This window comes from Hemitrygon akajei, chromosome 8, assembly GCF_048418815.1.
Source record: "Hemitrygon akajei chromosome 8, sHemAka1.3, whole genome shotgun sequence".
Classification (NCBI taxonomy): Eukaryota; Metazoa; Chordata; class Chondrichthyes; order Myliobatiformes; family Dasyatidae; genus Hemitrygon; species Hemitrygon akajei.
In genome coordinates this window covers 169,567,681-169,592,064 of record NC_133131.1, presented here as the reverse complement: position 1 = coordinate 169,592,064, position 24,384 = coordinate 169,567,681, and the positions used below count along the sequence as shown (strand labels likewise).

General features: G+C 45.6%; 1 protein-coding gene across 1 annotated transcript in view; it reads left to right on the top strand.

Moving 5' to 3' along the window:
• Positions 1-14,487: 14,487 nt before the first annotated feature.
• dlec1 (DLEC1 cilia and flagella associated protein) overlaps positions 14,488-24,384 on the top strand; it is a 212,563-nt gene continuing 202,666 nt past the window's right edge. Inside the window, exons 1-4 of the mRNA XM_073055048.1 lie at positions 14,488-14,555; positions 16,044-16,100; positions 17,432-17,584; positions 23,163-23,255. Coding sequence (XP_072911149.1) covers positions 17,477-17,584; positions 23,163-23,255 — 201 coding nt within the window. The 5' untranslated portion in view covers positions 14,488-14,555; positions 16,044-16,100; positions 17,432-17,476. The remainder of the gene's footprint in view (positions 14,556-16,043; positions 16,101-17,431; positions 17,585-23,162; positions 23,256-24,384) is intronic.

Below are 24,384 nucleotides of genomic sequence, written 5' to 3'. Positions count from 1 at the left end.
AAGATTGGAGGAGTTGTGGATATAGCTGTAGGTTGTCGAAGGTTACAAGAGGATATAGACAGGCTGAAGAGTTGGGCAGAAAAATGGCAGATGGAGTTCAATCCGGACAAGTGTGAGGTGATGCATTTTGGAAGGACAAACCAGAAGACTAAGTACAGGATTAATGGTCAATTGCACAAGGCCCTGGTGAGTTGTACTGCAGTTGTACAAGGCCTTGGTGAGACCGCACCTAGAGTATTGTGTGCAGTTTTGGTCCCCTAATCTGAGGAAAGACATTCTTGCCATAGAGGGAGTACAAAGAAGGTTCACCAGATTGATTCCTGGGATGGCAGGACTTTCATACGAAGAAAGACTGGATCGACTAGGCTTATACTCACTGGAATTTAGAAGATTGAGGGGAGATCTTATTGAAACATATAAAATTCTAAAGGGATTGGATAGGCTAGATGCAGGAAGATTGTTTCCAATGTTGGGGAAGTCCAGAATGAGGGGTCACAATCTAAGGATAAAGGGGAAGCCTTTTAGGACTGAGATGAGGAGAAACCTCTTCACACAGAGAGTGGTGAATCTGTGGAATTCTCTGCCACAGGAAACAGTTGAGGCCAGTTCATTGGCTATATTTAAGAGGAAGTTAGATATGGCCCTTGTGGCTAAAAGGATCAGGGGGTATGGAGAGAAAGCAGGTACAGGGTTCTGAGTTGGATGATCAGCCATGATCATACTGAATGGCGGTGCAGGCTCGAAGGGCTGAATGGCCTTCTCCTGCACCTATTTTCTATGTTTTTCTATGTTTCTACTTAAGAGTGTGGATGAACAAAGGGACCTTGGGGTTCAAATCCATACATCCCTCAAGGTCGCTGCACAGGTTGATAGGGTAGTTAAGAAGGCCTATGGGATGCTAGGCTTCATTAACAGGGGGATTGAGTTCAAGAGTAAAGAGGTCATGTTGCAACTCTACAAATCTCTGGTGAGACCACACTTATAGAGTGTTGTGTTCAATTCTGGTCACCTCATTATAGGAAGGATGTGGAAGCTATGGAGAGGGTGCAGAGGAGATTTACCAGGATGTTGCCTGGTTTGGAGAACAAGTCATATGAAGCAAGTTTAGCAGAGCTGGGACTTTTCTCTTTGAAGCGTAGAAGAATGAGAGGGGACTTGATAGAGGTCTACAAGATTACGAGAGGCATAGATAGGGTGGATAGTCAGTACCTGTTTCCCAGGGCACCAATAGCAAACACCAGAGGGCATATGTACAAAATTAAGGGAGGGAAGTTTAGGGGAGACATCAGGGGTAAGTTTTTTTACACAGAGGAATGACTTGCCTGGAATGACTTGCCAGGGATGGTGGTGGAGGCTAAAACATTAGGGGTATTTAAAAGCCTCTTTGACAGGCACATGGATGAAAGAAAAATAAAGGGTTATGGGGTAGTGTGGGTTTAGTACTTTTTTTAAAGGATTATATGGGTCAGCACAACATGGAGGGCTGAAGGGCCTGTACTGTGCTGTAGTGTTCTATGGTTCTATGATTTGCCTCAGGAGAGCAAACACCTCCTCCTCTGTAATCTGTACAGGGTCCATGACCTCACTGCAGCTTTGCCTCACTTCTATAGGTTCTTCTCCGTCTCCTGAGTAAATACCGATGCAAAAAATTGTGAGATCTCCCCCCCCATCTCTTCTGGCTCCACGCAGAGATTACCATTCTGATCTTCCAGAGGACCAATTCTGTCCCTTACAATCCCTTTGTTCTTAACATATTTGTAGAATCTCTTGGGATTCTGCTTCACCTTGTCTGCTTGAGCAACCTTATGCCTTTTTGCCCTTCTGATTTCTTTCTTAAGTGTTATCTTGCATTCCTTATACTCCATAAGCATCTCATTTGTTCCCACCTGTCTATACCTGCTATACAACTCCTTTTTTCCCTCAACTAGGGCTTCAACATCTCTTGAAAACCAAGGTTCCTTACACTTGTTATCTTTACCTTTTATTCTGACAGGTACATACAAACTTAGTACTCTCGAAATTTCACTTTTGAAGACCTCCCGCTTACCAAGTACACCTTTGCCAGATAACAGCCTGCTTCAATCCACACTTGCCAGATCATTTCTTATGCCATCAAAATTGCCCTTTCTTCAATTTAGAATCTCAACTCATGGATCAGACTTACCTTTTTGCATATTTACTTTGAATCTAATGGCATTACGATCACTAGATGCAAAGTGTTCCCCGACAAAAACTTCTGTCACCTGTCCCATCTCATTCCTTAATAGGAGATCAAGTATTGCACATTCTTTTGTTGGGACTTCTATGTACTAATTCATGAAGCTTTCCTGAATACATTTGTCAAACTCTAGTCCTTTTATAGTATGGGAGTCTCAGTCAATATATGGAAAATTAAAATCACCTACTATCACAACCTTATGTTTCTTACAACAGTCTGAAATATCTCTACAAATTTGTTCTTCTAAATCCCTGGGACAGTTGGGTGGTCTGTAATATAGTCCCATTAACATGGCCATACCTTTCTTATTGCTCAGTTCCACCCATAATGCCTCACTAGCTGTGTTCTCTGGTCTGTTCTGACTGAACACTGCTGTGACATTTTCCTTGAGTAGTAAAGCCACCCCTCCTCCTTTAATCCCTCCCACTCTGTAGCGTATAAAACAATGGAAACCCGGAATATTGAGCTGCCATTCCTGCCCCTCCTGTAACCAAACCTCACTAATGGCTACATTATATCATAATTCCAGGTGTTGATCCATGCTCTAAGCTCCACCACCTTTCTCACGATACTTCTTCCATTGAAATATACTCAACTTAGTACACTAATAGCACTACGCTCAACCTTTTGATTCCTAACTTTGTCTGAGGTCTTACCAACATCTGTCTCCACAACCTCTCCACTAACTGTTCTAATACACAGGTGCCCATCCCCCTTCAACTCTAACTTAAACTGCACTGTGCAGCACTAGAAAACCTTCCTGCTAGGATATTAGTCCCCTTCCAGTTTAGGTGCCAACCATCTCTTATGTACAGGTGTCACCTTCTCTGGAAGAGAGCTTCCCTGGAATAAACTCTGGTGTTGCTGTCTCTACACCGGAGGCTGCATTGCCACCACACATCGTGACAAGAGCATATAAGCTACTGACAAAGTGCAGAGTAGGTAAATGATAAAGTGAAAGAGCATAATGAGGTAGCTTGTGAAGCCAAGAGCCCAGCTTATAATAAAAGAGGTCCACTCAAGAGTGTGATAAGAATGAGGCAGAATCTGCCCTCGAGTCTGGTGATACATGCTTTCAGGCTTTTGAATCTTCTACCTGATGAGAGAGGGGATATCTGGGGTGGGTGGGTTTTTGATAATGCCGGCTGCTTTGCAGAGGCAGTGAGATAATACAGGCAGAATCCATAGGGGGAGGCTGTGATGTGCTAGGCTGAGTCCTCAACTCTTTGCAGTTTCTTGCTGTCAGAGCAGTTGCCATACCAAGCCATTATGCATCCACATAGAATGCTTTGTATGGTGCATCGATAAAAATTAGTAAGAGTCAACAAGGATGTACCAAATTTCTTTAGCCTCCTGAAGAAGAGGCATTGTTGTGCTTCCTTGTCCATGGCAGCTATGTAGTTTGTCCAGTACATCTAAGAATTTGAAGCTCTCAGGCCTTTCAACCTCAACACTATTGATGTAGGCAGGAGCATGTGCACTTCCTCCCTTTCTTAAGTCAATGACCAGCTCTTTTGTTTTGTTGACAATGAGGGAACGGTTATTGTTGCGACACTAAACTCTTATCTCCTTCCTGTACTCTGACACATTGTTATTTGAGATATGGCCTACTACAGTGGTATTATCTTGTAGATGGAGTTAGAGCAGAATCCTGCCACGCAGTCGTGGGTGTTCAGGGAATCCAGTTAAGGGGCTAAGAACACACTCCTGTGGAGCAGCCCTGTTGAAAATAATCTCGGTGAATGTGTTGCTTCCATGCATTTCCTTCACTAGTCTTCCTTACCTCTTATTTGTGCATTTTGTGAATCCTCCTCCCTCCCCATGCAGTCTCTTTGCTCTCAATAAGTCACCTGAGATGCAAATTTCTGCACAGATGTTCAGCCAGAGCCTGCATTGTCTTCAGGGCAACCTTTTGACAGGTGCAATTGAGTAGATGAAGAAGATCATAGGTAGGTGTGTAACTTTGTAGAAACATGATTATGTACATGACATATTTACACAGAAAGTATTTTTACATATACTTACAGGGTGGAGAACCTTGAGTGTTGGATACCCTTCATTTGATAGCTACTCCAGCTGGAAGAACAGGTTAACTGCCCCAGGCAAGGACCTTTGATGTCTGAGATAGCTGGTCATGTTGGTCAGGAAGGGAAAACAACATAATTGGCCGAGTGGAAAAGACTGAAGAGAAGTGGAGCATTTTAGAGTGTGAGCAAAGATAAAGCTCTCTGCTAATGTATGGAAGACCTTAGCAAACGAGAGAAAAATGAGGAAATTAATTGTGCTGTGTCCAGAAGTGCATTTGCAAATGAAAATTAATAGCTGAGTTCTTAATGTTGTCTGATGTATCCAATAATGACAGGAAACCTGTGCAGGAGAGTTTTTAAAGTGAAAAAGCCATTACACTAGGGCAGTTCCATTCTCTCGGCCTCGGAAGTCCAGGTCCAGGGTATGAGTAGTCATTACTACTGACATCTTCCATAGTTGCAGTGGATGACCATGATTCTGTTCCTTAGCATGCCCTTCACTCTTCACAGGGAAATGCAGAACTGCCTTCCTGGCCAATGAATTTCACTGCTGATCTCCTCCACCCAGTCCGCTGGAGCTGATTTCACATGCTAGGATAGGCATGAAGCCTGCCGGCTCCCTCACCTGGTTTAACCCACCTGTCGAAGTGGTGACTGCTGTTGTATGCAAACAGCCACCTGAAGCTGCAGGTGAAAGATGAGTGCCTGATGGAGACCAAAGGTGAGTGAGCTGCCCCAGAATGGAACGACAACCCCTGCACGACACCCCTTACACCCCCAGCAGTTATTACACACACCTTTATTGAGGCAAATATTAAACAGATTGCCAAAAGCTCCAGATCCAGCATGTCTTCTCAAAAATTTTTACTGTCAAATTTCCCTGAATCAAATAAATGGAGGAAAAATAATTAAACAATAGCTCTTGTAGTCTGACCTTATCCAATCTTTTATTATAAAATTGATCTGATTGGTTAATTGAATCACAAAATGCAATGGCACTAGAAGGGAGAGAAGTCTGGAGCAAGTCTTGACCTCACAATCTACCTCATTTCATCTTATAAGATTAGCTTTATTTATCACATGTACATCAAAACATACAGTGAAATGCATTGTTTGCACCAATGATCAATATTCTGTGCAGAGTGCTGGACAGCCTGCAAGCGTTGCCATGCTTCAGATGCCAACATACTATGCCCGCAACTCACTAACCAAACCTGGATGTCTTAAAAATAAGGGAGGAAACCCACACAGTCACAGGGAAAATATAAACTCTTTAGAGACAGCGGCAGGAATTAAACCCAGATTGGTGAACGCTATGGTAGTGTGTCACCTCACAGGAAGAATGGTGTCCATAATGGCTTCTTTAAACAGTAGTACCACTCCTTTTTTTCTTCCCCCAGTTCCACAAATACTCCTGTTATGTAATTATTCATTTCTCTTTTCAAAGTTATCAGCTGCAATCCCATCGAGAAAGGTGTTTCGTCCTGTGGAATGTTTGCAGAATGACAAATGGACTCTGATCTTAAAAAGCCAAAAGTTGGCAAGCACGATAACATAGGGAATTTTCATGTAATTAGTATAGACTGATCATATATTTTCACCAAGAAATGAAAAGACATCAGGCTAACTGAATGTACCACCTAGCTCCTGAGGCAATATAAGTAATTATGAGTAAATACTTGCTCAAAATGATGTGAGCCTGAGCTGTTTGCATTCTGAAAAAAATTAATGGGAAAATACTGATAATCAACTTCTAATTTAATTAATGGAAAGGTGTGTAGTATCCAGTAATGGAATAAATGTTTGATTGGATTAGGCAGGGTCAGTTAGTCCAATATTTTCTGCATATTTTAAGCTTGAGTCATGCCACAACTAACAATGTTGAGTTTGGAACAGCTCCTTTGTAAGCGGGTTTACATTCTTTCTTATACCTTTCTTCTGTTGGTCATCATCTCATCTCTCCTGCCACAATCTGTACAATCATTTCTCTTCATATAGAACGTTCCAGTAACCCAGAAACATTCAACCCACTGTCATTATTTTGTCATTTCTTGGTGTGCACATAATGGATAATCTAACCTGGATCCACAATATTTCCTCATTAGTACAAGCTGGCAGGTGATAGGTGATTTCCCAGAGGCCACCCATTTCAATTTAACTTCTCATTCCCATTTCAACATGTCTAATGCCTCTACTGCCATGATGAGACAACACTCTGATTGGAGAAGCAACATTTGATATTCCGTCTGGATATCCTCCAATCTGATGGCATGAACATTTATTTCACCAGTTTCTGGTAATTTCTACATGCTCCCTCCTTCTCTATTTTTTCCATTCCCCATTCTGTTTCCCCTCTCAACCCAGCTCTTTTCACCTGGCCAACATCTTCCTCTGGTGCTCCTCATCTTTCCCTGTCTTCCATCTATATTCCATCTTCAACCCTTTACCTCTTCCACCATCTTACTTCATTCCCACTCCCCCATCAACTCACCTTTTTCTCTCACCTGGTTTCACCTATCATCTGCCAGCTTGTATTTCTTCCTCTCCCCCACCTTCTTATTCTGCCTTCTTCCCTGTTTCCAGTAACTATGAAGGGCATCAGCCCAAAACATTGACTGTTTATTCCCCTCCATAGATGCTACTTGACCTGCTGAGTTACTCTAGCATTGTCTGTGCATTGTTCTGGATTTCCAGCATCTGCAGAATGTCTTGTGATAGAGAACGTCTTTTAAAAGTTGTAATTGTACTCGCATTTACCACTTCCTTGGGCAGTTCAAAGTTCAAAGTAAATTTATTGTCAAAGTACAGATACATCACCATATACAACCCTCATATTAATTTTCTTGTGGGCATACTAAGTCCATAATAGATTAAAAAAATCATAGAATCAATGAAAGACCACACCAACTTGGGCATTCAACCTGTGAAAAAGACAACAAACTGTGCAAATACAAAAGGAAAGAAATGATAATATCCAGACCATGAGATGAAGAGTCCTTAACAATGAGTTCATAAGTTGTGGGAACATTTCAATGATGGGCAAGTGAAGTTGAATGAACTTATCCCTGTTAGTTCAAGAGCCTAATGGTTGAGGGGTAATAAATGAACAATATGTCAACAGCACCTATGTCAGGATGCTGTTCAACTATAGCTCAGCATTTAACACCATCATTCCCACAATCCTGATTGAGAAGTTACAGAACCTGGGCCTCTGGACCTCCCTCTGCAATTGGATCCTCAACTTCCTAACCGGAAGACCACAATCTGTGCAGATTGGTGATAATATCTCCTCCTTGCTGAAGATCAACACTGGCACACCTCAGGTGTGTGCTTAGCTCACTGCTCTACTCACTTTATACCCATGACTATGTGGCTAGGCATAGCTCAAGCACCATCTATAAAATTGCTAATGATACAACCATTGTTGGTGGAATCTCGAATGAAGATGAGAGGGTGTAACAGGAGTGAGATATTCCAACTAGCAGAGTGGTGTCACAGCAACGACCTTGTAATCAACGTCAGTAAAACACAAGAGCTGATTGTGGACTTCAGGAAGGGAAAGACAAAGGAACACATACCAATCCTCATAGAGGAATCTGAAGTAGAGAGAGTGAGCAGTTTCAAGTTCCTGGGTGTTAAGATCTCTGAGGATCTAACCTGGTCCCAACATATTGATGCAGTTATAAAGAAGGCAAGACAGCGACTATACTTCATTGGGAGTTTGAAGAAATTTGGTATCTCTTATTAGTCAACAAATACACTCAAAAACTTCTATAGATGTATCGTGGAGAGTATTCTGATACGCTGCAGCCTGTCTGGTATGGTGGGGGGGGCTACTGCACAGGACCAAAAGAAGCTGTAGAGGGTTGTAAATTTAGTCAGCTCCATCTTGGGCTACAAAGTCAGCTACAAAGTACCAAGGACATCTTTAAGGAGCAGTGTCTCAGAAAGGCAGCGTCCATTATTAAGGACCTCCAGCACCCAGGGCATGCTCCTTTCTCACTGTTACCATCAGGTAGGAGGTACAGAAGCCTGAAGGCACACACTCAGCAATTCAGGAACAGCTTCTTCCCCCTGCCATCCAATTCCTGAATGGACATTGAACCCATGAACACTACATCATCTTTTTAATATATTTGTTGTTTGCATGATTTTTAATCTATTTAATATATGTATACTGTAATTGATTTATTTATTATTATTTTAATTTTTTCCCTTCTGTATTATGTATTGCATTGAGCTGCTGCTGCTAAGTTAACAAATTTCACAACACATGCCAGTGATAATAAACCTGATTCTGAGCTGTTCCCGAACCTGGTGGTGTGAGTCCTGAGGCTCCTGTACCTTTTTCCTGATGGCAGGAATGGGAAGAGAGCATGTGGGTGGTGGGTGTCCCTGATGATAGATGCTGCTTTCTTGTGACAACACTCCATGTAGATGTGTTCAATGCTGGGGAAGGCTTTATCCTTGATGGACTGGGCCATATCTGCTACTTTGTTAGATTTTCCATTCAAGGGCATTGGTGTATCTATACCAGGCTGTGTAGTAGCCAGTCAATATACTCTCCACTACACATCTATAGAAGTTTGTTGAAGTTTCAGATGTCATGCCAAATCTTCACAAACTCCTAAGGAAGTAGAGGTGCTGCTGCACTTTCTTCATAATTGAACTTATAAGCTGGGCTCAGGACAGGTCCTCCGAAATAATAAAACTGAGTACACTGTAATTTGAAGTTGCCCACCCTCTCCAGCTTTGATCCTCCTTCAAGGACTGGCTCATGGACCTCTGATTTCCTCCTCCTGAAGTCAATAATCAACTCCTTGGTCTTGATGACATTGAGTGAGAGGTTGCTGTTGTGGCACACTCAGCCAGATTTTCAATCACCCTCTGATATGCTGATACAGCACCCCCTTTGATTTGGCACACAATCCATAGTAAACTCAAATATTGGAGCTGTGTTTAGCCAGGCGTATGTATAAAGGGCAGGGGGCTAAGCCCACAGCCTTGTGGTACACCTGTGCTGTTGCCAGTCTGAACTGACTGGAGTCTGCCCAAGTCTGCAATCAGGATCCAATTGAACAAGGTGGTCTTGAAGCTTATGAGCAGTTCATTTCATACACCCACTATGTGGAAAAACTTGCTCAGATCCCTTCTAAGTCTTTCACTTCTTAAATCAATGCCTTTTAGTCTGACTCTCCTACACAGGGTGAAGAAAAAGTGATCATCTATGCCCATCTCCTCCCCAAGATCCTTCATCAGGATTGGATGACGAGTTATAAGGGAAGACTGGGCTGTTTACCCTGGAGTGAATCAGGCTGAGCAGTTGTGGTAAACTACATATACCTGTCTGGACCTGCCCCTCTGCTGACTGCTCCTGTGGCTCCTCCCACAGACCCCTGTATAAAGGCGATTGGGGCACTGTTCCTCCCTCAGTCTTCCAGATGTCCTGCTCCCTTTTGCTGTTAATAAAAGCCTATTGTTCACTTCCAGTCTCTGAGAGTTATTGGTGGTGCATCAATTTTATTAACAGCAATTTTAAAACATGGAGAGCATTTTACGACCCAACAGATTGGATCTCGACCCTCAATCCCAGGAAGCCGGCAATGCTTTCGAACTCCGGTTAGCATGCTTCGAATCGTACCTGGAGGAGATTCAAGTGACCGATCCTGCCATGATGCGCAGAGTTCTCCTCTCCAGGGTCAGTCCAAGGGTCTACTCCATGATCAGAGACCAAACGGACTATCAGGGCGCGCTGGATGCCCTCAAAAGACAGTACCTGTGGCCGGTGAACACCGTCTACGTAAGACATCGCTTAGCGACACGGCGGCAGCGGGCCGAAGAGTCGAGTGCTGAGTTTGTCCGGGCCCTACACACACTCGTGCAGGCCTGCGACTGCAGGGGACTGACGGCGGAACAGCATGCGGAGCTCCTGGTACGAGACACCTTCGTTACGGGGATCAGGTCAGTGTATGTGCGCCAGCAGCTGCTGGAACATGCCGATCTTACCTTACATTCGGCGGTCGAGCTGGCCGACACGCTGGAGGCCGCTCTGCACAAAGCTGACACTCTCCAGGCACGTGATCTCTCGCCGGCCTCGTGAACGCTGCAGACGCCGCAACCCGTCGGTGAATCGACCACGGCTGCTGCCAGTCGCAAGTCCATGAAGTGTTACTTCTGCGGACTCGAGAAGCACCCCCGAAAACGCTGCCCGGCCCGAGAAGTTACCTGCTCCAGCTGCGTAAAGAAGGGCCACTTCGCCAAGGCCTGTACGTCCAAACCGCGAGCGGGGTCGAGCAGCGCCGCGTGTGAGGCATGGGGGCGGCCATCTTTGTCGGCGCCACCTCACCCCGCCTCCAATCCACAGGTGCTTACCAGGCACCAAGACGGCGATGCAACTCTGGCCTCCATGACCCTCGACCAAAGCGCTCCATACCAACTCACAAGGTCAATGATGGACATCCTGGTGGAGGGGCACAGGACTAGCTGTCTGTTTGACACGGGCAGCACTGAGAGTTTTATTCACCCGGACACAGTGCAACACTGCAGACTCGTGACACGGCTGGTAAGCCAGAGGGTCACCATGGCTTCTGGATCGCATTCCACAGACATCCGGGGGGTTTGTGTAGCAACATTGGTGGTGCAGGGCACAGAATATTGGGACTTTACATTACTGGTCATGCCTCAACTGTGTGCCCCTGTGCTATTGGGGCTCGGCTTCCACAGCCACCTAAAAAGTGTGACAATGGCGTATGACGGGCCACTCCCAGCAATCACTGTCAGAAATCCTCAGTTCTGTGGGAATTCATCACATACCCCGCTACTGCCCCCACACACACACCGACCCGCACATCCCACCCAACACCATGCCAACGGCCACGCTACTGACACCACTTGCAGCCTCTCCACCCTCAAGATCCCTCCCCCACCGCTGTTCGCCAACCTGACCCCCGACTGTAAACCTGTGGTAACTAAAAAGCAGGAGGTACAGCGCAGGGGACAGGGACTTCATTCAGTCAGAGGTGCAGCGGCTGCTCAGAGAGGGGATCAGTGAGCCAAGCACAAGTCCTTGGAGGGCCCAGGTGGTCGTTGTTCGGAACGGGCAGAAAAATAGGATGGTCGTGGACTATAGCCAGACCATCAATAGGTTCATGCAGCTTGACGTGTACCCCCTACCCCGCATCGTGGATATGGTCAACCAGATAGCTCAGTACAAGGTGTACTTGACCATAGACCTAAAATCCATTTACCATCAGCTCCCCATCCGCCCGGAGGACCGCCCCTACACTGCCTTCGAGGCGGGCGGCAGGCTCTATCACTTCCTGCGCGTCCCCTACGGTGTCACGAATGGTGTCTCTGTCTTCCAGAGGGAAATGGACTGGATGATGGACCAGTGCCAACTGAAGGCCACGTTCCCATATCTGGATAACATCACCATCTGCGGTCACGACTGGCAGGATCACGACACCAACCTCCAACAATTTTTCCAAGCGGCCAAAGCTCTTAACCTTACCTATAACAGGAACAAGTGTGTGTTCGGAACCACTCGACTTGCTATCCTTGGGTATGTCATGGAGAACGGAGTCATTGGCCCTGACCCCGACCGTATGCGCCCCCTGTTGGAACTCCCTCTTCCCAACACCCTCAGAGCCCTCAAACGGTGCCTGGCTTTCTTTTCCTTACGCCCAATGGGTCCCTCTCCACGCAGACAAAGCCCGCCCCCTGGTCAAGTCCACCACATTTCCCCTCTCAGCCGAGGCCCACGCGGCCTTCAGCCGCATTAAAGGGGACATTGCCAAAGCAACGATGCAAGCAATGGATGAGACCATTCCCTTCCAAGTAGAGAGTGACGCCTCCGACTTTGCACTGGTTGCTACCCTCAATCAGGCAGGCAGGCCAGTAGCATTCTTCTCTCGTACCCTTCAGGGCCCTGAAATTCGGCACTCCGCAGTGGAGAAAGAAGCCCAGGCCATAGTGGAAGCTATTAGGCACTGGAGGCACTATCTCGCCAGCAAAAGGTTCACCTTGCTGACCGACCAGCGCTCAGTTGCGTTCGTGTTTAGCAATCAACAGCGGGGCAAAATCAAAAATGATAAAATTTTGAGGTGGAGAATCAAACACCGGCCTGGAAGGCTCAATGAGCCCCCTTATGCCCTATCCCGGGGAACATGTGCCAGCGCGCAGCTCGACCAGCTATACGCCCTCCATGCAGATCTTTGCCACCCGGAGGTCACCCAGCTTTTCCATTTCGTGAAAGCCCGGAACCTGCCTTACTCCCTTGAGGAAATCAGGACGATGACCAGGGACTGCCAAGTCTGCGCTGAGTGCAAACCGCACTTCTACCGTCCTGAAAAGGCGCAACTTATCAAGGCCACCCGCCCCTTTGACTAAGTGTCGACTTTAAGGGCCCCCTTCCCTCCACCAACTGCAATGTGTACTTTAACATAATCAACGAGTACTCGCGGTTCCCCTTTGCCATCCCCTGCCCCGATACCACTGCCACGTCCGTCATAAAAGCCCTGCGCCAGCTCTTCACTCTGTTCAGATATCCTTGCTATGTCCACAGTGACAGAGGGTCCTCATTTATGAGTGATGAGCTGCGCCAGTACCTGCTGGCTAGGGGTATTGCTACTAGTAGGACCGCGAGCTATAATCCCCGGGGGAATGGACAGGTAGAGGGAGAAGGCCACACTCTTAGCCCTCAGGTCAAAGGGGTTGCCGGTCTCTCGCTGGCAGGAGGTCCTCCCCGAGGCACTCCACTCCATCCGCTCCCTGTTATGCATGTCCACCAATGCCACCCCTCATGAGCGACTCTTTTCTTTTCCCAGGAAGTCTGCCACTGGGACCACCCTACCGGCTTGGCTGACGTCCCCAGGGCCAGTGCTGCTCCGGAAACATGTGAGGAGCAATAAATACTCCCCGATGGTCGAGAAGGTTCACCTACTTCATGCGAACACCCAGTACGCCTACGTGGTCTTACCTGATGGGGGGAGGACACGGTCTCAATCCGCGACCTGGCGCCCGCAGGAGCACTAGACCCCTACCCCGAACACTCCACGGTGATTATGAACCCTGTACCCACCGAGGTGTATACCCATCTGACACCGCGCACACCAAGCCCTACACAGACTCCTCACGACACTCCCATACCGGGCGCCATGCACACGTATGAGGGGTTACTAACGCCTGACGGGCTGGCACCTCAAGTCAGGCTGGAGCCAGCACAACCACCATCTCCGGTGCAATCACCGTCGGTGCTACGTAGATCGCAGCGACGGAGTTGACCACCTGATAGACTTGACCTGTAAATATACTTGTAAGAAACTTCGCCCCGTGGGGACTCTCTTTTAAAACAAAGGGGGGGGGGGGGATGAATGTGGTGAACTACATATACCTGTCTGGACAAGCCCCTCTGCTGACTGCTCCCGTGGCTCCTCCCACGGACCCCTGTATAAAGGCGATTGGGGCACTGCTCCTCCCTCAGTCTCCGAGATGTTGTGCTCCCTTTTTGCTACTAATAAAAGCCTATCGTTCACTTCCAGTCTCCGAGAGTTATTGACCTTAGAGAGATTAAAAAATTATGAAGAGCATAGATACCCCTCAGATGCCTCTAAGAGGGAAGGAGAAGGGCATAAATTGTCAGTCTTTTTTTCCCCTTTCTAGGGAAGTCTAAAAGGGCATAGACTTAGAAGGGATGTGAGGGGCAAGTTTTTCACATAGTGGGTATATGAAACGAGCTGCCTAAAGAAGCGGTAAAGGCAGGTACAATGACAACATTTAGAAGACGTTCAGTGACATAAGAGATTCTACAGATGCTGGAAATCGGGAGCAACACACACAAAAAGCTGGAGGAACTCAGCATCAATGGAGCGGAATAAAATCAATGTTTTGTGCCGAGATCCTTCATGGGGACGTTCGGTATTCATGCTCGTCACTGATTTTAAAAGGGTCAGAAAGCTCTAAATTCACCACATGTACCTGTTCGGAATCTCACGAAGGATGTCGGAGATATTAAACCACGACGGAGGCGTACGCACGGGTACAGAGCGCCAAAAGCTCACTCTTCCCCACCCACCCGCGGCGGCGGGAAATGAGCGACCTTCGCATGATGGCAACCCCTCTCCCTTCGCTGAGGGAGAGAAGAGACAGGAACGACCTTCTCAAGACGGCGCTGCAACGCACTCACACCCCTTCCTCTGATTGGTCACCAGTTGCCCGGGGACGGTTGCTCAGGCAACTGTTGTCAAACGGACAAGATGGCGCAGATTAGCCGGATTTCTCCCGCTTGCGGCTGACCGACGGAGTGAGCGAAGGTGAGAGGGGAGAAGGACTCAACCCGCACTCCCCTTAAGTGAGCAGGGTTGGGGGAGGAGGGTTGTGGAGAGACGGGCCACGGAGCAAGCCACTACTGGTGAACTCACATCTCGTCTCCTTTCTTCATAGAGTTTTAACAGCCCGGAAACAGGCCCTTCGGCCCACCTCGTCCATGCCTAACCACGGTGCTTATCTGAGACAATCCCTTCCGCCTGCAGTTGGTCCATAAATCTCTAAATCTTGGAGGCACAAGAGCGTGCTACTCTCGAATCAGGAGCAACAAGCAGTCTGCTGGAGGCACTCAGTGGGCCCAGCAATATCTGTGGAGGGTATAGAATTGTTGATGTTCCGGGCTGAAACTCCGCATCGGGATAGTATACTATTTATTGCTCCCTTTGCATCTTTCTTATCCATGAACCTCTCCAAATACCTTTTAAACTTTTTGCAACTCATTTCATGTATGTGAAAAATTTGCCCTTCAAACCCCCTCTTAAATCTATACCCTATAGTTTTGGAGTTCCCTACACTAGGAAAAGACTGTGATTATCTACAGTATCTATGCTCCTCATACTGTAATTTTAAAGTCACCCCTTAGCCTCCATCAGGGTAAACAGTCCCACCTGTTCAGACTCTCAATAGACAATAGGTGCAGGATTAGGCCATTCGGCCCTTCGAGCCAGCACTATGATCATGGCTGATCATCTGCAATCAGTACCCCGTTCCTGCCTTCTCCCCATATCCCTTGCCTCTGCTGTCTTTAAGAGCTCTAACTATTTCTTGAAAGCATCCAGAGAATTGGCCTCCATTGCCTTCTGAGGAAGATCATTCCACAGATCCACAACTCTCTCATTATAACTCATCCCTCAGTACTGGCGACATGCTTGTGAATCTGTTCTGCAGCCTCTCTAACTCACAACCATCCTTTATTATGGTGACCAGAACTGTCCAAGTGCAGTCTCACTAGAGTTACAATGTGAGGTTCCAATTCTTGTACTCAGTGTCTCGGGTAATGAAGGCAAGCATGCCATCTTTCTTCTTCACCATCTTGTGCATCTTTGTCACTACTTTCAAGGAGTTGTGTATGTGTACCCCAGGTCGTTCAGTTCAGCAGTACTCCCAGGCCCAAATATTTATTGCATATCCTTTCCAAATTCATACTTTACAAAGTGCATTACTTTGCACTTCTCTCAATCATATTATAATATCCTAAAACATACTGGATGGTTAGTTCATTAAAATATAATAATACTGCACCGTCAAAGTGTTCATTATGATATTATAAATGACAGCTTTGGATTAGAAATATTGTTCTAATAGTCTGCTACTGCAAGAAGATGAACCTCAGGATTCATTTATATATGGTGACATATATATACTTTGATAATAAAGTTATTGTGAACTTTGCTAGCTCTTGGCAAAAATTGGAATAGCATTATACTAGTTGTTTCATTTCTCATATTTCTTAATAACATTATATTGTATTGCAGCATTGATTGATTGGCTGGATGTCTGTCCTGTCTGACAAAGCAAGGAAACCTGACCAGGTGAGTTTTTAAAGTGGAAAAGCTGTTGCACTGGTGCAGTTCCACCCTCTCAACTTCGTAGCTTTAAGTCCAGTGGTATGAGTAGTCGTCACAACCGGGGTCTTCCTTGGTTGCAGCGAATTACCAAGAATTATTCCATGCTTTGTCATGCATTTTGTAGGCCATGAAGCGTTGCAGAACTGCCTTCCTGGTAATTGGATATCACTGTTGATCTCATCCACCCAATCTGCCGAATGTGACTTCACATGCTAGGGCAAGCATGTCCCTATCTCAGCAGGGAATGAGGCACTGTAGCATTATGATTTTTTATACATTAATTTATTATTGCCCCTAAATTGGAATATAATTAAGAGTAAATTATATTGGTTGATCTGGAGTTACATAAAGACCAAGAAGGCATATTTTCTTCTGGTAAAGAAACAAAATCAAAGTTCAAAGTAAATTTATTATCTGAGTACATATATGTCACTATATAAAAGCCTGAGATTAATTTTCTTGTGGGCACGCTCAATAAGTCTATAGAATAATAACCATAATCAGTGAAAGACCACTGAACTTCGGCATTCTACCAGAGTGCAGAAAACAACAAACTGTGTAAATACAAAAAGAAATAAATAGCAAAATCTTGAGATGAAGAGTCCTTGAAAATGAGTCCACTGGTTGTGATGGGGCAAGTGAAGTTGAGTGGAGTTATCCCCTTTGGTTCAAGAGCCTGATGACTGAGGGGTAGTAACTGTTCTTGAACCTGGTGGTGTGAGTCCAAAGTCTCCTGTACCTTATTCCTAATGGCAGCAGTTAGAAAAGAGCATGTGCTGGGTGGTGGGGTTTCCTGCTTTCCTGCAACAGTGTTTCCCATTAATATGTTCAATGCTTGAGAGAGATTTACCCATGATGGACTGGGTAAATCCACAACTTTTTGTAGGATTTTCCATTTAGAGGCATTGGTGTTTCCATACCAGGCTGTAATATATCCAGTCAATATACTCTCCACTACACATCTGTAGAAGTTTGTCAAAGTTATTGATGTCATGCCAAATCTCTGAAAACCCCTAAGGAAGTAGAGGTGCTGCAGTGCTTGTTTCATAATTGCACTTACGTGCTGGGCCCAGGGCAGGTCCTCCAACAGTCCTGGTCTTACAACAGTCTTGTGCTTTCATGATTAGCATTACTGCTGGAACTCCAGATTTATTTAATCATTTGACTATAGATTTAACAGATGGCACAGTGGGATTTGAAACATTGGCTCTGGACCAAGCATTTAGATCTTACTTTAGTAACGTAACTGCAATCCTACTGTATCATCACTTTCACCTTTCTATTTCTCAATCAAGATAAGTTCTTCAGTTTGATCGGGTTCCTGAAATAATATTTCTGAAATGAATGAAGAAGAGGCTGTAGAGGAGAACAAATCTCCTTCTTCTGAAAATATTAACCCCTTGCCATCGGACGCAGATCTTCAAAATCCAGATGAAGAAATAACAAAGGTAAAATGCCCACATACAACCTGTGGAGTTTTATGCCATAGTCAGAGTTTATTCCCTGAATAGTATGAATAGTGCAGTGACATAGATAGAAGAGCTGATGTTTCAGACTTGGAACAGGAAGTGGAATGGTGGGTTAGTAAGGTTGGTGGTGTGGTGCATAGTGTAGAATGTTGCCATAGGTTACAATAGTACATTGATAGGATGTAGAGCTGGGCTGACAAGTGGTAGATAGACTTCAATCTGGAAAAGTGTGAAGTCATTTTCTTTGGAAAGTCAAACTTGAAGGGAGAGTACATGGTTAATGATAGGATTCTTAGCAGTGTGGCAGAACAGAGAGATCTTGTCAACAATGTTATAGATCCCCCAAAGTTGCTGCGCAAGTTGACAGAATGGTTAAGATATTGTATAGTGTGTTGGTCTTCATTAGTCAGGAGATTGAGTTCAAGTATGTGTGTGAGGCTGGTTTTCTGTGCTTGCTGTCAGATGTGGGAGGTCCTGGAGACTCCCGGCCTCCCTGGACGACTACATCTGCACCAGGTGCGTCGAGCTGCAGCTCCTTAGGGACCGTGTTAGGGAATTGGAGATGCAGCTCGATGACCTTCGTCTGGTCAAGGAGAGTGAGCAGCTGATAGAGAGCAGCTATAGGCAGGTAGCCACTCTGGGGCCTGGGGAGACAGATAAGTGGGTAACAGTCAGGAGAGGGAAGGGCAAGAAGCAGGTACTAATGAGTACCCCAGTGGCTGTACCCCTTAACAATAAATATTCCTGCTTGAGTACTGTTGGGGGGGGGGGGGGAATGGCCTACCTGGGGGAAGCAACAGTGGTCGCATGTCTGGCCCTTTGGCTCAAAAGGGTAGGGAAAGGACAAGGATGGCAACAGTGATAGGCGACACTATAGTTAGGGGGTCAGACAGGCGATGCTGTGGATGCAGGAAAGAAACACGGATGGTAGTTTGCCTTCCAGGTGCAAGGGTCCAGGATGTTTCTGATCGCGTCCACGATATCTTGAGGTGGGAAGGAGAACAGCCAGAGGTCGTGGTACATACTGTTACCAACGACATAGGTAGGAAAAGGGAGGAGGTCTTGAAAACAGACTACAGGGAGTTAGGAAAGAAGTTGAGAAGCAGGACCTCAAAGCCTGTGCCATGTGACAGTGAGTATAGGAATAGAGTGAGGTGAAGGATAAATGTGTGGCTGAAGGATTGTAGCAGGGGGCAGGGATTCAGATTTCTGGATCATTGGGACCTCTTCTGGGGCAGGTGTGACTTGTACAAAAAGGATGGGTTGCACTTGAACCCTAGGGGGACCAATAACCTGGTGGGAACATTTGCAAAGGCTATCGGGGAGAGTTTAAACTAGAATTGCTGGGGTTGGGAACCAAACTGAAGTGTCGGAGGAAAGGGAGGTTGGTTCACAAGTAGAGAAAGCTTGGAGACAGTGCAAAAGGGAGGATAGGCAGGTGATAGAAAAGGGACGCGCTCAGTCCGATGGTTTGAGATGTGTCTATTTTAATGCAAGGAGTATCATGAACAAAGCGGATGAGCTTAGAGCGTGGATCAGCACTTGGAGCTATGATGTTGTGGCCATTACAGAGACTTGGATAGTGCAGGGGCAGGAATGGTTACTTCAAGTGCCAGGCTTTAGATGTTTCAGAAAGGACAGGGAGGGAGGCAAAAGAGGTGGGGGCGTGGCACTGATGATCAGAGATAGTGTCACAGCTGCAGAAAAGGAGGAGTCATGAAGGGATTCTCTACAGAGTTTCTGAGAGTGGAGGTTAGGAATAGGAAAGGGTCAATAACTCTACTGAGTGCTTTTTATAGACCACCCAATAGTAACAGGGACACCGAGAAGCAGATAGGGAGACAGTTTCTGGAAAGGAGTAATAATAACAGGGTTGTTGTGATGGGAGATTTAATATTGATTGGCATCTCCCTAGAGTGAGGGGTTTAGATAGGGTAGAGTTTGTTTGGTGTCTTCAGGAAGGTTTCTTGACGCAATATGTAGATAAGCCTACAAGACGAAAGACTGTACTTGATCTGGAAATGAACCTGGTCAGGTGTCAGTTTTCTCAGTGGGAGAGCATTTTGGAGATAGTGATCATAATTCTATCTCCTTTACCATAGCATTGGAGAGGGATAGGAACAGACAAGTTAGGGAAATATTTAATTGGAGTAAGGGGAAATATGAAGCTATCAGGCAGGAACTTGGAAGCATAAATTGGGAACAGATGTTCTCAGGGAAATGTACAGAAGAAATGTGGCAAATGTTCAGGGGATACTTGTGTGGTGTTCTGCATAGATACGTTCCAATGAGACAGGGAAAGGATGGTAGGGTTCAGGAACTGTGGTGTACAAAGACTATTGTAAATCTCATCAAGAAGAAAAGAAAAGCTTATGGAAGGTTCAAAAAACTAGGTAATGATAGGAATCTAGAAGATTATAAGGCTTAAGAATGAAATTAGGAGAGCCAGAAGGGGCTATGAGAAGGCCTTGGCAGGCAGAATTAAGGAAATCCTCAAGGCATTCTAGAAGTACGTGAAGAGCAAGAGGATAAGACGTGAGAGAATGGGACCAATCAAGTGTGACAGTGGAAAAGTCTGTATGGAACCAGAGAAAATAGTGGAGGTACTTAATGAATACTTTGCTTCAGTATTCACTACAGAAAAGGATCTTGGTAATTATAGGGATGACTTGCAGTGGACTGGAAAGTTTGAGAATGTGGATATTAAGGAAAAGGATGTGCAGGAGCTTTTGGAAAGCATCAAGTTGGCTAAGTCACTGGGACCAGACGAGATGTACCCCAGGCTACTGTGGGGAGTGAGGGAGGAGATGGCTGAGCCTCTGGAAATGATCTTTGCATCATCAAGGCTTTGTCAAAGGCAGGTTGTGCCTTACGAGCCTGATTGAATTTTTTGAGGATGTGACTAAATACATTGATTAAGGTAGAGCTGTAGATGTAGTGTATATGGATTTCAGCAAGGCATTTGATAAGGTACCCCATGCAAGGCTTATTGAGAAAGTTTGGAGGTATGGGATCCAAGGGAACATTGCTTTTTGGATTGAGAACAGGCTTGCCCACAGAAGGCAAAGAGTGGTTGTAGACGGGTTATATTCTGCATGGAGGCCGGTGACCAGTGGTGTGCCTCAGGGATCTGTTCTGGGACCACTACTCTTCATGATTTTTATAAATGACCTGGATGAGGAAGTGGAGGGATGGGTTAGTAAATTTGCTGATGACACAAAGGTTGGGGGTATTGTGGATAGTGTGGAGGGCTGTCAGAGGTTACAACGAGACATTGATAGGATGCAAAACTGGGCTGATAAGTGGCAGATGGAGTTCAACCCAGGTAAGTGTGAGGTTGTTCATTTTGATAGGTCAAATATGATGGCAGAAGATAGTATTAATGGTAAGATTCTTGGCAGTGTGGAGGATCAGAGGGATCTTGGGGTCCAAGTCCATAGGTCACTCAAAGTTGCTGCACAGGTTGACTCTGTGGTTAAGAAGGCGTACGATGTATTGGCCTTCATCAATTGTGGGATTGAGTTTAAGAGCCGAGAGGTAATGTTGTAGCTATATAGGACCGTGGTCAGACCCCACTTGGAGTACTGTGCTCAATTCCGGTCACCTCACTACAGGAAGGATGTGGAAACCATAGAAAGGATGCAGAGGAGATTTACAAGGATGTTGCCTGGACTGGGGAGCATGCTTTATGAGAACAGGTTGAGTGAACTCGGCCTTTTCTCCTTGGAGCGATGGAGGATGAGAGGTGACCTGATAGAGGTGCATAAGATAATGAGAGGCATTGATAGTCAGAGGCTATCCAGGGCTGAAATGGCTAGCATGAGAGGGCATAGTTTTAAGGTGCTTGGAAGTAGATACAGAGGAGATGTCAGGGTAAGTTTTTTATGCAGAGAATGGTGAGTGTGTGGAATGGGCTGCTGACGGCAGTGGTAGAGATGGAAACAATAGGGTCTTTTAAGAGACTCCTGGATGGCTACTTGGAGCTTAGAAAAATAGAGGACTATGGGTAAAGCCTAGGTAATTCTAAGTTAGAGACATGTTCGGCACAGCTTTGTGGGCCGAAGGGCCCGTGTTGTGCTGTATGTTTCTAAGTGCCATGAGATAATGTTGCAGCTCTATAAAACTCTGGTTTGACCACACTGGAATATTGTGTTCAATTATGGTAGTGTCATTATAGGAAGGATGTAGAAGGGTGCTATCTAAATTAGAGAGCATGTCTTTTGAGGATAGATTGCGTGAGCTAGGGCTTTTCTTTCTGGAGGGAAGGAGGATGTTTCCTGTGGTGGGAGAGTCTAAGAATAGAGGGGAGTTGTTTTAGAACAGAGATGAGAAGGAACTTCTTCAGCCAGAGAGTGGTGAATCTATGGAATTCTTTGCTGTGAGTGGCTTCGGAGGCCAAGTTTATATGTATATTGTATTTAAGTCAGGGGTTGATAGATTTGTGATTGGTCTGGCATGAGGGGGTACAGAAAAAAATCGGGAGATTGGGTCTGAGAGGAAAATTGGATCAGCCATGATGAAATGGTGGAGCAATCTCAATGGGCCAAATAGCCTATTTCTGCTCCTATATCTTATAGTCTTATGAGTGCAGAGGAGATTTACCAGGATGTTGCCTGAATTAAAGAGCATGTCTTTGGAGGATAGGTTGAGTGAGCAAGGGCTTTTCTCTGTGGAGCAAAGGAGGATGAGAGGTGGCTTGATAGAGGTATACAAGATAATAAGAGGCATAGGTAGAGTACATTGCTAGAGACTTTTTCACAGGGTGGAACTGACTAATATAAGGGGTCATTATTTTAAGGTGCTTGGAGGAAAGCATAGGGGGCATGTGAGAGATAGTTTTTTGTGCACAGTAAGTGGTGCGTATGTGGAAAGTGTTGCCAAAACTGGTGGTAGAGGCAGGTACATTAGGGACATTTAAGTGACTCTTACATTGGCGCATGCAAGAAAGAAAAATGGAGGGCTATAGGGGAGTGAAGGGTTAGGTTGATCTTAGAGTAGGTAAAAGGGTCAGGATGACATCATGGGTCAATGAACCTGCTACAAGTCATGTTCGATTGGAGTTCTAGTGCTGTCCATGTGGAGTTTGCATGTTCTCTCTGTGATCCCCTGGGAACTCTAGTTTCTCCCCACATCTGAAAGAGCTGTGAGTTAGACAACCAGTGTAAATTACCCCTGGCATGGAGATGAGGGGCATTGAGGGGACTGTGGAGAGAATAAAATGGATAGGTGTAAATGGATGCTTGACCGTTCACATGGATTTGATTACACTTATTTCTGCTCTCTCTCTCTCTCTCTCCCTCTCTCTCTCTATGACAATGCCTCTTCTTGATAACTACTTGAATTTAACTGGTGTTTCAATAATATATATTTTTTGATCCCGTGATGATTTCTAATCATGAATTAGTAACACAGCATCATTGTGAATAGTTTTGATTGTTGTCTTCATAATCAAGAAAAAAAAGCTGTCAGATAACTTTCAAAACATTGGAACACAACATCAGTTAGCAATCAAAATGTATTCTTTTCCTGCTTGTTATTTTGTTTTATTTTCTGTCAGGATGCCTGTAAACTATACAAAAATGACACTGACAGGATTACTTCTTCAGAGCCATTTATGTACAGACACCGACCAACATCAGAAAAAGCACAGGTAAAGGACATCAGTTCAAACCAGTCAACCAGACAGACTTGGTTCCTTATCATTTGTTAAGAGTGTAAAATTAACCTGTGGCCATCTACCACAAAGATGAAATACTTGGGATAATATTCACTGTAACAGTTGTTTCACCCCAAGGACCAGATCGGCATTGGTCAGCATTGTTTGCATAATTGATTGCATAATTATTCACTCCCTTCAAGTCAATATTCAACAGATGCACCTTTGGCAGCAGCCTTGAGTTTGTGTGGATAGGTTCTGAACATGGTAATTTTTCCCATTCTTCTTTACAAAACTACTCAAGCTTCGTCAGATTGCATGGGGATCGTTAGTGAACATCCCCTTTCAAGTCCAGTCACAAATTCTCAATTGGATTGAATTCTGCATTCTGACTTGCCTACACCGGGACATTAACTGTTGTTTTAAAGCCATTCCTGTGTAGCTTTGACTTTATGCTTGTGGTCATTGTCTTGCCAGAAAACAAATCTCCTAAGTCAAAACACAAAAATACAACTGCAGATGCTGTGGATCAAAGAATACGTACACAATGCTGGAAGAACTCAGCAGGCCAGGCAGCATCCGTGAGAAAAGAGTAGCCAACGTTTCAGGCAGAGACCCTTCATCAGGAATGGGGGGGAAGAGAGGGCCGAAGCCCAGTAATAGAGATAGGGGAGGGGGTAGGGCCTAGAGGCGCCAGGTGGAGAACCAATCAGAGGAAAGGTAAAGGGGGGAGGGAGGGGATAAGCATGAAAGAACTGTAGAGATAAAAAAGCAGAAAGTTGAAAGGGGAGAGAGGCAGAGAGGGACCTGGGATAGGGGAAGGGGGAGGGGGAGGGAATTACTGGAAATTGGAGAATTCAATGTTCATACCACCAGGCTGGAAACTACCCAGACGGTAGATGAGGTGTTGCTCCTCCAACCTGAGTTTGGCCTCATCATGGCAGTAAGGGAGGCCATGTATGGACATATCCAAATGGGAATGAGAGGCAGAGTTGAAGTGGGTGGCAACCGGGAAGTCCTGTCTATTGTGACGGACGGAGCATAGGTGCTCGACGAAGCGGTCCCCCAATCTGCATCGGGTCTCGCCGATGCAGAGGAGGCTGCACCGGGAGCACCAGATGCA